The 15,000-nt window shown below is 42.5% G+C and overlaps 2 protein-coding genes across 3 annotated transcripts in view; one reads left to right on the forward strand and one right to left on the reverse strand.

Moving 5' to 3' along the window:
• The window catches only part of LOC143285438 (protein-glutamine gamma-glutamyltransferase Z-like), a 40,427-nt gene extending 37,889 nt beyond the window's left edge, over positions 1-2,538 (forward strand). For both annotated transcript variants that reach the window (XM_076592705.1, XM_076592706.1), the window contains one exon: positions 1-2,538. This exon is cut by the window's left edge and continues 570 nt beyond it. The gene's annotated coding sequence lies outside the window, so the exon portion shown is untranslated.
• A 6,467-nt stretch (positions 2,539-9,005) lies between these two features.
• LOC143285439 (uncharacterized) overlaps positions 9,006-15,000 on the reverse strand; it is a 124,406-nt gene continuing 118,411 nt past the window's right edge. The window contains exons 3-4 of the mRNA XM_076592707.1: positions 13,690-13,882; positions 9,006-10,749 (exon numbers count right to left, since the gene is read on the reverse strand). Of these exons, the coding sequence (XP_076448822.1) occupies positions 10,598-10,749; positions 13,690-13,882 (345 nt within the window). The 3' untranslated portion in view covers positions 9,006-10,597. The remainder of the gene's footprint in view (positions 10,750-13,689; positions 13,883-15,000) is intronic.

Raw genomic sequence — 15,000 nt, forward strand, 5'->3', positions numbered from 1 at the left:
GGTTTTGTGTTGTTATTGTGATCTCAACATTGGACGACGTGAAGATATGCTGACATCAATTAAAAAAAGCACACAAAAAACAAACAAAACCCTGTTTATATGGCCATTTAACTAGATCCAGTGACCTTGTTGATATTTAAACAATCAGTGACTTATCAAAACAATTCTCTAACGAATCAGTTTCGAACCATCGCCTCACAAACACAGATAGTGAACAAAAACGAACCCGTATTTTGCAACCTTTGAACCGTACATAATGCGTTGACGTCACTGAGAAAACATCCACTTGCTACGATTGTTACGGGCTGCCGCCGGGAACATGACAGACAGCTTGGTGGTTTTTGACTCACTTGTGTAAACAAAGTGAGTCTATGTTTTAACCCGGTGTTCGGTTGTGTGTGTGTGTGTGTGTGTGTGTGTGTGTGGTAAACTTTAACATTGACATTTTCTCTGCAAATACAATGTCGGTTGACACCAAATTAGGCATAAAAATAGGAAAAATTCAGTTCTTTCCAGTCATCGTGTTTAAAACAATATTGCACCTCTGGGATGGGCACACAAAAAAAATTAAAAAATGAAGCCTAATTATATGCAAACTGTATTTACTGTTATATTTATATTTTTTGTATTCTCTAAACTTGGCACTTTGATCTGATATTCTGACCCAACAACAAGAGCAGTCATTATTATCATTTTTTGTTCAAACAGGAACTTATTTTGCTAAGCATGGAAGTTTTATTAATTTTGCAAACGTTTTGGTGCAGAGGGTAAAAAAGGAAAACTACTCTGTAATTAATGCTAGGGGTCTTGATTTGCTTTAAACTGATCTTTCTCATCTTAAACATTACATTTTGAAATTATACTCAATACATAAAAAGCTTGGATTTTTTTAAAGTGTATCACAAGTGAGTCTTGAAGGCCTTGCCTCTCTTGTTGTTTGTTTGTTTGCTATCATTTTGGTTGGTAAAACGCATGTAATATCGTGCACGCTTTTACAGTGTGGTGGAGGTTTATTTTGATATAGGGTTTCATTTTTGTAGATTGCAGTAAATGTAGCTATCATAGCATGTTTTTCTTTTTGTAGCAAACAGGTGTAATATAATATCACAGCCTGTTTCTTGTTCACCTACCTCTCTTTTTGTTTCTTTTTCTGTCTGTCTATCTCTCCCTGACTCTCTCTCTTTCTTTCTTTCTCTCTCTGTCTGCCTCTTCCTTCAACCCCCCCCACCCCCAGTAAAAGCTTATGAAATGTTGATGTGGTTACATTCGGGTCGTAGATATACATGGGTTTCAAGAGTTGGAGAATTTTGGTTGGGAAATGGTTTTGGATTTGTATGGCTTAACCAAGGAGTAGAAAATGTAAACGTATTCTTACTTGATCTTCGTCAAAGACTTATTGACTGTAAGTAGCAAAACTGGTATGTACATGTTCAGAATAGTGACAGATTTTTATTTTATAGAACATTTAAATCGTCGTGGAATTGTGAAAATTATCTTCGGTGTGATATTGCTGGATATCTTAAATGTTATTTGACAAAGTTTAGATTTGGAGCAACAGATATGGCAGTTCATCGTCCATCAATATAATGAAATTTCTACCAATACTTTGGTATGCCCATTAGGTAAAACTGAAAAAAGAAGACGAAATACCTATCTTATTGCGTTGTCCTGCTTTGTGTGATTTCAGGTTAGATTACATTCCTAGAAAATCTTACGTGTCTCTTTCATGTAATGCTGCTGATGACAAACCAAAATAACAATATAATGAAGAATCTATCCATATATTCATATATAGCCTTTAAGAGGCGCACTGATGCTGTTAAAGAGTAAGGTATTTGTTTCTGAATGCTTTGACTATGACACTGATTGCAGTACCTGTAGAAGTTCTCAACTCACTTTTGCTTGTACATCCTTTAGTCCTTTCTTCGTTATATATGTCGTATTTGTATTTGGACCTCTTCAGAAGGGGCTGTGGCCTAAACTGAATACAACTTTCGTTTTGTTTCGTTTGCTTCTCCCTTCTCCACTCATTCACTCATCAACTTACTCATATACTCGGTAAAAATTCTTTGCCTTGAAGGACCAATTGCTCAAAATTTTGTATGTTACACTCCTTTCGACACATTCTGTGCATAATATATATCTTTAAAAAAATATATGTATTCGTTTTCGGATTTAAAAAAAAATCGTTTTTTGAGCGTACATGTGTATTTGTTTTTATTAAGATTTGTGACGAAACGTACTTTCGTTTGCTTATATAATCTGTGAAGTATATACATATATAAAAAGGATCAGATGGAAGATCTGATTTTGGTTCAAAACCTGTAGTTCTTTTTTCAGACCCAAATCTGTTCCCTTTTTTCTGTCTGTCTCTTTGCCTATCTCTCTCTCTTTCTCTCTGTCTTTGTCTCCTCCCCCCACCTCTCTCTCTCTCCGCTGCTCTTATAATTTGTGGTTACGGGGTGAATAGGGTATTTCTTATTAGTGAGTGCATTCTTTTTATATATACTTACAAATAAAATTCATGATTATACGAAATAGCATGCCTCTCTCTCTCTCTCTCTCTCTCTCTCTCTCTCTCTCTCTCTGTGTGTGTGTGTGTGTGTGTGTGTGTGTGTGTGTACATGGATGTTCCAATCATACTTCCGCCTCCCCGTCACCCCCCTCCACCTCCCCGATATATATATATATATATATATATATATATATATATATATATATCTTTATCTCCTCTGTATCACCCCCCCCCCCCCCCCGTCGCAATCATTGGCTGTTAAGGTAATGACAGTAAAAAGTCAAAGTAAAAAAGCTGTCTCTTTTTACATACACACACACACACGCGCACACACACACACACACACACACACACACACACACACAACAACAACAACAACAACAACAACAACAACAACAACAACAACAACAACAAACCAAAAACAAAAACAAAACGAAACACGTTGTCTTCAACAATCAGCGTTCTTTTTATTTCATGATGCAAGAGACGAAGAATATCATAATCATACGTCAACACATTTATTGCCTGTCTTCTTCAGTTAGGCAGCAGTAACCCCACTGTCTTTCTCAGACCGTGTGTGCGAAGGGAAACCAGAGGGGGAGAGGGTGGAGGGGAGGAAGGGGCTGGGAAGTGGGGGAAGATAAGAGGGGTGGGGTCTGGGGGCGTATGGAGATACTGATAATAATAATAATAATAACAATAATAATAATGATAATAATAATGAAAGAATATGGCGACGTTACGTTACTTGGCTTGAAGCAGGGTGGTGGTCAGGAAACAATACACCCCCCACCCCCCCCACCTCTCCAGTCTCACCATGGTGAAAAACAAACAACAAAAAAAGTTGATTTAAAAGTCCATATCCTTTTTAAGGCCATGTAAGCAGTGGATTCATCATATTCATTGTGTCCAGGTGCTCGCTGCATTGCTTGGTTCTAACGTTTTGACATTTACACGTGACTAAATGCCTGCGTTGACCGAACTACGCCAATGGTCAGGTCCATACTACACACAGTTAGTAGCGGGTTACGACCAGACTAGGCTCTTCTGTCCGAGCAATGCAACTGGCTCCAGTGCTCAGCATAAGAACAGCAGGGCCCAGTCCTTTTCTTCTGCCGTGTTAACCTTCCACAATCAAAGTCAAGTCAGGTGCCCATTCACACACCTGTGTGGAGTGAGGAAACTCGAAGGAAAGTTGTCTTTCTCAAACGTCACAACACCATGCCGAAACGGGGCTTCGAACCCCGATCATTGGTGAACACTGGATCAGAGGTCCAACGCCTGACCGATTATGTAACGGCGCATCCACAAACTGTCATAGATTCATCCCTGTCCTCAAGGGAGGGGGGTGGATGGGGTGGGGGGAGGGGGTAGGGAGCGAATGAAGGAGGGACGAAGAGAGGGACAGTAAGAGAGAGAGAGAGGAAGTGAGAGAGAGAGAGAGAGAGAGAGAAAGAGACAGACAGACACACACACACACACACACACACAGAGCACAACAGAACTAGAAATTGACAAATTATTCATCATTGTTGCTTATAGCCCAACCAACCAAGCGCACATGGTAGTACCAAGGCCGAAAACACTAGCAACATCGATCGCATAGAACCTGCAGAGAAAAACAACAAAAAAACAAAAACAAAAAACAAAAACAAAGAAACACACACACACACACACACACACACACACGCACGAAAACGGAACTTGGCATAGTCAAAACTGAACGGTAACAAAAATTATCAAAGAAGCACACAAACATTCAGATAAAAGTTTGTTCCTTCAGTCGAACAATAACACCCGCATCAATTAATTCGGAAACAGACAGAACTCAAACCACTTGAAAAAACAAACACAAAAAAACAAAAACAAAAACAAAAAAACCCAAAAAACAAAAACAAAACAAAAACAAATGGAAGAGATAGAAGGATACGATAAACTTACAGTCTTAACCCATTGTCTGCTGCTGACAAATACGCTCCTCATCGAAAGGCTGTTACCTCACTGAGATACGACAATGCTGACAGGTCAATTTTAATTTCTATTCGGAATCCTTATACGACGGGCGCTACAGCCGAAATGTTAAAGCGCTGGACTGTCAATCGGAGGGTCCCGGGTTCGAATCTCAGTGACGGCGCCTGGTGGGTAAAGTGTGGAGATTTTTCCGATGTTCAGGTCAACAAATGTGCAGACCTGCTAATGCCTGAACCCCCTTCGTTAAAGATCCTGTACATGTAATCCATGTCAGCGTTCGGTGGGTTACGGAAACAAGAACATACCCAGTATGCACACCCCCGAAAACGGAGTATTGCTGCCTCCATCATGGCCTGGCTTCGCTGACGAAGATCTAGGAAGGGCGTTGTCCACGTCTGATGCAGGCACGCTCATGGCTGACAAGGCCAATGCGGGAAAAGCAGAGTCGGCCGCAGCGGTTGCAAGGGAAAGTCTGGTCTGGGTTCGCGGCTGCAGCGTCGTGGTTCTTCCTCCTTCTGCGTTTGTCCTCAAGGCTGGCCCTGCGGTTGTTTTCGAAGGAGGAGACAGCTTGGTGGATGGTGCGTCGCCAGGTCTCTCGATCAGCGGCTATTGCGGACCACTGGCGATGGTCAATGTGACAGGCACCGAGAGCTTTCTTCAAGGAGTCTTTGTATCTCTTCTTGGGTGCTCCTCTGTCACGGTGGCCAGTGGACAGTTCGCCATACAGCGCGATCTTGGGCAGGCGGTGGTCCTCCATCCTGGACACGTGCCCTGCCCAACGTAGCTGGGTCTTTAGCAGCACTGCCTCGATGCTGATAGTCTTTGCCTGCTCCAGGACCTCGACATTTGTGATGTAGTCACTCCAGTGGATGCTGAGGATGGTGCGAAGGCAGCGCTGGTGGAAGCGATCAAGCAGTCGTATGTGGTGCCGGTAGGTGACCCAGGTTTCGGAGCCATACAACAGGGTGGGCAGTACAACAGCTCTGTACACGCTGATCTTTGTGTCTTTCTTCAGGTGTTTGTTGTTCCACACTCTCTTGTACAGCCTGCCGAATGCGCTGTTTGCCTTTGCAAGTCTGTTGTCGATCTCCTTGTCGATCTTGGCGTCAGACGAGATGGTGCAGCCTAGGTAGCTGAACTGGTGGACCGACTTCAGCTCTGTCTCACCGATGTTGATGTGAGGAGCGTGGAATTCTTCCTGTGGGGCAGGCTGGTGGAGAACTTCCGTCTTTTTCAGACTGACTTCTAGGCCGAAGAGCTGCGCAGCCTCTGCGAAGCAGGACGTTATACGCTGCAGGGCCGCTTCTGTATGGGCGACGAGGGCAGCATCGTCGGCAAACAGAAGCTCTCTGATGAGTTGCTCCAGTGTCTTGGTGTGGGCCTGTAGCCGCCTCAGGTTGAATAGGCTGCCATCAGTGCGGTATCTGATGAAGATACCGTCGTCGTCGCCAAGATCTTCAGTGGCCTGTTGGAGCATCATGCTGAAGAAGATCGTGAAGAGGGTCGGCGCGAGGACACAACCTTGTTTCACTCCATTTCCAATTGGGAAGGGCTCTGAAAGGTCGTTGCTGTGTCTGACCTGTCCACGCTGTTCCTCATGTAGTTGGATGACCATGCTGAGGAATTTTGGGGGGCATCCTAGACGTTTCATGATCTCCCACAGACCTTTTCTGCTCACGGTGTCGAAAGCTTTCGTGAGATCGACGAATGTCGCATACAGTCCTTTGTTCTGTTCCCGACATTTTTCTTGTAGCTGTCTGAGAACGAAGACCATGTCAGTGGTGCCTCTGTTGGCTCTAAAGCCACACTGACTCTCTGGGAGATGTTCTTCGGCGATAGTAGGTACCAACCGATTTAGGAGGACTCTGGCGAGGATCTTGCCTGCGATGGAGAGCAGAGTTATCCCCCTGTAGTTGGAGCAGTCCGACTTTTCTCCCTTGTTTTTATACAGGGTGATGATGACTGCGTCACGGAGGTCCTGTGGTAGTTTGCCTTGCTCCCAGCAGCAGACAAAGAGGTTGTGGAGTTTGGAGTGTAGTGCTGGGCCTCCATTTCTTCCACGCCTACATGGCGGGTAAATACACAAAGCGGTCATGCACGTAAAATGTTACATGTCTGTCTGAGTGTGTATGTGTGCGTGACCGAAACCTGCTTGAATGACACAGAAAACGAATGATGAGCGCCCAGTGGCAGCCGTCAGTCGGCTCTACCCAGGTACACAGCCTGTTGTGTAAATGACCAGGTGTTTGTAAAGCGCTTAGAGCTTGGTCTCCGACCGAGGATGGGCGCTATATGAGTATCAATATCAATCAATCAATCAATCCTTCCAATATCTTGGGAATACATTGTCTTCATTTACGTCATTGTAATGGACACAGTCATTAGGATCCATACACCAGGTTCAAGCCACACTGGACCAGATTTCATCGTCACTGACATGGACACAATCATTGGGATCCGAACACCAGGTTCAAGACACGCTGGACCAGATTCCATAAAAGTTCAGTAGTCAAGGGGTTAACGATTTTTTTTCCCCAGTCCATCATAAACATGTAAATTTCTGTCAGTTTTTGATCGTGCTTGCGCGTGACATGCGCCCCCCCCCACCCCCTCTCTCTCCCTCTCTCTGTGTCTCACACGCGTTGCCAGGTTTCAGAGTAAAATGGATTTCCACATAGAAAATTACACAAAGCAAAGCAAACAAACAACAGTAACAACAAGAACAAAAAAACCAAACAAACAAACAACCCCCCCCCCAAAAAAAAAAAAAAACAACAAAAAAACAAAAAAAAACACACACCAAAAAACAAGAACAACAAACAAAAAGCCAAACAAAACAAAAAGCAAATCTCTCTAAAACAAAAGAAAAGAGCTGATAAAGATACAGAGCATAAAACACATAAAACACACACACACACACACACACACACACACACACAGAAAGAGAGAGAGAGAGAGAGGGAAGTACAAAACACTGGTTTAACGCCAGAGTATTCACCCTTATCTGTGAATAGAGAGTACACTGTTTGTGACGGTTATCAGTTGAAAAAAAAAAAAAAAAAAATCTTCCTGTAACTTTTAATCGAAGGCGATCAAAAATGAAGATGTTGCAGGCGAAACAAATACACGAAATAACAACAAAAGAAAACGTTGATACATGCGGTATTCAAAATTATACGTTTAAGGAAAAAGAAAGGTTTAAGTTTAGTTTCAAAGAGGTGTCAAAGCGCGTAGACTGATCCATATACGCTACACAGCATCTGTGAAGCAGATGCCTGACCAACGCATAAACCAAACAAACTGCAAAGGCCTTGAAAGCCTCACCTACATTCGTATAAACATTAAAAAGGAAACAAGTGCGCGCCCAACAGAGTGCGTGGAGGTGTGGTTGGGGGCATCAAAACCGGATGATCATGCTATGCGAAATATGACTGGGGAGTTGATAGAAAACCAAAAAAAACAAACAAAACAACACAACAACAACAAACAAAAGCCACTGAGACAAAGAAAACTGAATAGATAAGCAGTTGATATTTGAGACAAAGCTTTAACGACATCTGCAGGTAAAATGTCGTCCCATTTTGTACAGAATGAAACACACGTGTTCAACAGCCATGGCGTCGGCGAAAAACACACGCACTCTGCATGTGTTCCTTCCGCCTGTGATGTTAACAGTCCTGACTGTCTTGGTTCAGTATACTGTGTCTTGAATCTAAGGCAACCAACGGGTCGTGTACGGGGCAGAGGCAGAGGGGAGGGGATAGTGCGTGCTGTATGACAAGACCTGAGCGTCCATAAACAGTTTAGTACAACTTAAAACAAGAGAGGCAAGGCCTTCAAGACTCACTTGTGATAAATTAAGTCCCCCCTAGCATTAATTACAGAGTAATTTCCCTTTTTTTACTATCTGCACCAAAACGTTTGCAAAATGAATAAAAATTCCATGCTTAGCAAAAGAAGTTCCTGTTTGAACAAAAAATGATAATAATGACTCCTCTTGTTGTTGTGTCAGAATAAGAGGTCAAAGTGCCAAGTTTAGAGAATACAAAAAATATAAATATAACAGTAAATGCAGTTTGCATATAATTAGGCTTCTTTTTTATTTTTTTGTGCCCATCCCAGAGGTGCAATATTGTTTTAAACAAGATGACTGGAAAGAACTGAATTTTTCCTATTTTTATGCCTAATTTGGTGTCAACTGACAAAGTATTTGCAGAGAAAATGTCAAAGTTTACCACGGACACACAGACACACGGACACACACACACACACACACACACACACCCGAACACCGGGTTAAAACATAGACTCACTTTGTTTACACAAGTGAGTCAAAAAGAAGAAGAATATGACACTGGATTACTCAACGTCATTTCATTTGTTCTAATTTTTTCATGTATCGCTTACATGTTTCGCTGCATTTAACAATAATCTGTTTTATATCACACACACATACACACACGCGCGCACACACACACACACACACACATACACACGCACGCACGCACGCACGCACGCACACACACACACACATGCACACTTTCAATTTCAGTATCTCAACGAGGCGTCACTGCGTTCGACAAATCTATATACTCTACACCACATCTGGTAAGCAGATGCAATGAAACGCGTTTAATCAGGCCTTGAAGAAAACACAAACAAACAAATAAAATAAAATGAAATAAATAAATAAATACACACGAGCGGATAGTTTGCTAATTCTATTATTTTCATGTTAAATTCGGTGATGTTGTTTCAACTTACAACACATTTTTTTCTCTGTCGTTGAAGCATTGGAGAGTTGCCAGAGCAGTACCTGACCACATGGGTTTTGGGCGTAAAAGCTTCCAGGACAGCAAGGTATATTCACTTAATGACAACTAAACTCCTGCATCTTCTGTTTCTTCTACTGTGATGAGTCAGTGGGACGCCGGACAGAAAAGATTTTCACCATGTCTGTCGGTTGTAAACGATTGAAAGGTTACACACATATTAAAAATATATACACATATTAAAAATATTTACAGTAAAATGTGGTCTCATTTGTACAAAAAAAACGAAACTGTCGCCAAGTACCACCTCTCGAAAAACTGTTGAACACTTTGTATGGCTTTCCCTTGATCATCTCTGGTATATTTTCCAAAACTGTCCGGGAAATACATCGCTCACATGTATCAGTTGCATGTATTGAGAAGCACGTACAAATAGCGTTTACAAAATTGCTCGTGTAAGACAGTCAAAACAACTGGTAAACATTGTGTCAGCGAAAAGCTGATATTGTAAAGATTCTCCATTTGCGAAAGGATTTCAATGGCTGATAATGAACTGTCTGTTCGTTTTCTTTCCACGGGAAACAAGAACCAATGTTTTCTTTCACTACTGATGGACACACACTGTGCAAAGATCAGCATAGAATCATCCTGTTTTCTCACACACAGAATTAATCTTGACCAACTCTTCGTCACCACCGTTTCACTAAAAAGCGCCAAACTTTGGTTCAGGTATTTCTCAGCTTGAAAGTCACTGTCTCCAGCACTGACACAGAAGGCTTGCAGGCAGGCAGTCCTTTACGTACATAGACAAATCTTCAGTTCATATAAAGTGAACGTTTTCACAGTCCTTTCAAGGCCAGTCAACGAGTTTATCGAGGGGAAAAGTGACTGGTAACAATGAATGTGTTTTCTTTTATTGCGATTTGAGAGTGTCTTTTTCGGTCCATAATTATATAAGGCGTATTTCAGACAGAATAGGATGGACGGGGAGGACCTTCCCGGATCTTCTCTTGACAGCTACCAATAGAACAGCGTGGAGAAGATTGCCTGTCTCTTCAGCCTTCATGTCCCCCTGACACCTCCCGAGTTGAGGGACTGATGGTGATGATGATGATGATGATGATGATGACGATGACGATGATAAAGTGAATGTCTCACTCAGCCTTGGACCTGAGGTCAGTCAGGACTACGCGAGTGGAATCCGAATCACTTGACGAACAGAGCATCAGAGCTCTTGTCCTTGCCCTTGGAGGCGCCCCCGTGGCCGAAGAGGCGCTGGAAGAAGGAGATGGCTGTCCTGGCGGGAGACTTGGACCTGGGTCGGCAGCGGGGTGGGTCCTCAGGCAGCAGGAGGTCGGACGGGGTCCGGGGGGTGCAGCTTGAGGCGGATCTGGCTGAGGCAGCCCACCAGCAGCTCGTCCACGTGGTGGTTCAGGGCGGCGGAGGTCTCTGTGTAGCGGCAGTCGTACTTGGTGGCCAGCTTGGTGGCGTCTGTAATGACGCATCATAGTGATGATGGTGATGATTATGATGAGGACGAGAATGATGATAATAATGATGATGATGATAATAGTAATAATGATAATAATAACAAAAACAAAATGACGATGATGATGATGATGGTAGTAGTAGTAGCAGCAGCAGCAGCAGCAGCAGCAGCAGTAGTAGTAGTAGTAGTAGTAGTAACAGCAGTGGTAGTAGCAATAATAATAACAATAATGACAATAATGATGATGATGATGATGACGACGACGACGACGAGGGCGATGATGATAATGATGATGATGATGATGATGATGATGATACAAATGATAATGATAATAACAATAATGACGACGACGACGATGATGATAATAATGATATCAACAATGGTAATAATCATGATGGTGTTGATGATGATGATGATGATGATATCAACAATAGTAATGATTATGATGATACAGCTTCAACTACTTCTACAATAACAACAACAGCTACTACCACTACTACTACTGCTATTACTACTACTACTTCTGCTGCTGCTGCTGCTGCTACTACTCCTGCTACTACCACCACTTATACTGGTAATAGTGATTTCAGTTCAATAGTAATTTCCATGTAAAACATACTCAACTGCGCTGTACAATGTATAAACAAAACGTGTAAAACATACGTTTAAGCACTGAAACTAAAATCAACATGGATAACTCTGCAAGACATCCGAGTAAACACTAACTCATGTTCATTCATACAAACACAGAAATCATCATACATAGCACAACAGTCAACATACACAACATACTCCACAATACCTGAACGACGCCGACAATAATTATTGTCAACAGACAATGACAATGCTTTATTGTCCATTCAGCAGCGAAGTAAATCGGACAAGGAGGTCATTACAAATAACAGACCAACGAATCACCTTGATTATATTCCATTATCTACTTTATTGGTTCAGTTATCTACATTAGATAACTGCCACTTGGTTACTTACATCAAACTTCCTTCAAATATTGTATGCAATACTTCTATATATTATTAGTTGTAAGAGGATGATGAATAATAATAATTATATAAAAAAAGGTGTCCGTGTCCGTGTGGTCAGGTCGACTGAAAAAGTGTCAACTTCCTTGTTTTGTAATGTGTGTTCACTGCATCCCCTTCATGAGAGGCCAAGGCCTCCGTTGGATAAACAAAAGAGATAGACATAGAAAGAGACAGAGAGAGTGAGAGACAGAGGGAGAGAGAGCACGCACGCACACACGCACGCACACACGCACGCACGCACGCACGCACGCAGAGAAGTAAAAGGAAGACGGACGGAACCAGCAGCCCACGCTTTCTCGGAATCTCGCGAGAAAGCGTGTGGACGATCACCACTATGTGCAATACAAATGCTGAGTCGCCAAAATCTATACAGGAACGTGTGTGTGTGTGTGTGTGTGTGTGTGTGTGTGTGTGTGTGTGTGTGTGTGTGTGTGTTGTGTAGTGTGTGTGTGTGTGTGTGTGTGTGTGTGTGTGTGTGTGTGTGTGTGTGTGTGTGTGTGCTTTGATTTTGGAGGGGAGGCAGGGGGGTGGGGTGGGGGGAATCTGGAAAGACCGTGATCAAATTATCAGAGACATCCGACAAGAAAAAGGGAAAGGGACACCACTCTCGAACATCGTCTCGGATAATAAGTGTGAGTGACAGTCCCTAGTTTTCTTGTTATTCTGCACTGAAGCACCGGTGTGGTACCCCGTCCTATCAGTTTTCAGAACAGTCCTGGTGATTATCATTGTCACTTTCCTTCTTCTTCTTCTTCTATAGTATTGTCCCCATCGTCCTTAGTCAGCGACTTTTGTCATCATTTCTTTTTGTTGTTGTTGTTGTTGTTGTTTTCTTCTTCTTCTTCTTCTTCTTCTTCTTCTTCTTCTTCTTCTTCTTCTTCTTCTTCTTCTTCTTCTTCTTCTTCTTCTTCTTCGCCATCACCATCATCAACATCACCTTGTTGACTCACTTGTGTAAACAAAGTGAGTCTGTGTTTTAACCCGGTGTTCGGTTGTGTGTGTGTGTGTGTGTGTGTGTGTGTGTGTGTGTGTGTGTGTGTGTCCGTGGTAAAATTTAACATTGCCATTTTCTCTGTAAATACTTTGTCAGTTGACACCAAATTAAGCATACAAATAGGAAACAAGAGAGGCAAGGCCTTCAAGACTCACTTGTGATACACTTTAAAAAAATCTAATTTTTAAAATGTGTCTGTATTTGTTATTATAAAGCTTCGCGTTTAAAAAAGAAAAGAAAAAAAAGAAGTCCTCACCAGATTCGAACCCCGCGTGTTCGGGTGAGAAGAAACTGCCTTATCCATCATACTATCGTGGCTCCATAACTGACGTTCTAAAATTTAACATTTGAACATACTTTTTTAAAGGGCGATAAATGGATTGCGGTATTCGCAGTGAGAACGCTGTTTAAATCATATTATTATTATATCACGTCTTATGAAGTGAAAAGGACTTCATTTTGAGAAAAGTCAAGACTGGAATTGTTTACGTTTCATCAATTCAAGGGTATTAACTCACATGGTTTATTATTTTTAACTGTGAATTCCGACTGATTCTGTGGATATTTTTATGGCAGTTTGGGGCATAATCCAGTAAGTGATGAGGCGTTCGCAAATCTTTCTCTGAATAAGTATTTAACGGTCTCCTTCTCCAACTTTCCATCACATGTTATCGTGTATTGTCCATTGAATACAGGATTGAACGGGCAGGTCAACAACTAAAACAAAATGGCGTCTTCGCGTTCTTCTTCTTCCACTGTCTTCGAATCTTACATACCTTAAGGTTTCAATATACAAACAACAACAGCAACAACAAAACCGTTCGGTTCTATTCCTTCCTATTCTGTTGTTCTATGCCTTCAACAATTCAGAGACACGTAACGTAACAAAGAGGTCCACCACCCACCATGCTTGGTGACCCTCCGCTGCCTGGCCAGGTCGATCTTGTTGCCCACCAGAATGATGGCGCGGTCTGTGCCGCAGTCCACCCTCAGCCTCCTCACAGTGTCCACGGCGTAGTTGTAGGAGGCGGTGTCCGCCACGGAGAATACCACGACGTAGGCGTCCACCGTGATGTCCTCCCCTTCTACGTCCGGGTGCTGTCGTGACACGCACGCACGCACGCACGCACGCACACACACACACACACACACAAACACACATATATACACACACACAAATACCCATACACACATGCGTGCGCGCACGGACGCACGCACACACATATATACACGCACACACACACATACACACACACACACACACACACACATGTTATTCCCACAGATGTCAAGGAAAATTAATTTTTCCATGAGACGATGACTTTACATGATGATGATATGGATACTTGTATGAAGCGACTATCCTTGATCGGAGATCAAGCTCTAAGCTCTTTACAAACACACGAAGTCATTTTGTTTTTGCACAACAGGCTGCCTACCTGGGTCACTAGTAGAGGCGACCGACAGCTTTCATTAGGCGCTCATCATTCGTGTCCTGTTTCATTCGATCAGGTTTCAGTCACACACGCACACACACACACACACACACACACACACACACACACACACACACACACACATATACAGACATGTTACATTTTACGTGCATCACCGTTTTGTTTATTTACCTCGCCATATAAGCAGCCATACTCCGTTTGCGGGAGTGTGCATGCCGGGTATGTTCTTGTTTCCATAACCCACGAAACGCTTACGTGAATTACATGATCTTTAACGTGCGTATTTTGATCTTCTGCGAGCTTATACACAAGGAAGGGGTTCAGGCATTAGCATGTCTGTGCATATGATAACTCGGAAAAAAAGCTCCACCCTTTACAACTGGGCGCCGTTACCGAGTTTCGAACTCAAGACCCTTAAATTGAAAGTCAAACGCTTTAACCACTCGGCTATTGTGCCGGACGTGTGAATATTTGTATTTCTTTTTATCTCATATATATATATATATATATATATATATGAATCAACAGATTACTCTGCGTGTGAAATTCGGGCTACTCTCCCCAGGGAGAGCGCGTCGCTACACTACAGAGCCACCCATTAAAAAAAAATTCCTGCGTGTAGTTTTATTTGTTTTTCCTATCGAAGTGAATTTTTCTGCAGAATTTTGCCAGGAACAACCCTTTTGTTGCCGTGGGTTCTTTTACGTGCGCTAAGTGCATGCTAGCACACGGGACCTCGGTTTATCGTCTCATCCGAAT

The sequence above is a fragment of the Babylonia areolata genome, chromosome 9 (genome assembly GCF_041734735.1).
Source record: "Babylonia areolata isolate BAREFJ2019XMU chromosome 9, ASM4173473v1, whole genome shotgun sequence".
Taxonomy (NCBI): domain Eukaryota; kingdom Metazoa; phylum Mollusca; class Gastropoda; order Neogastropoda; family Buccinidae; genus Babylonia; species Babylonia areolata.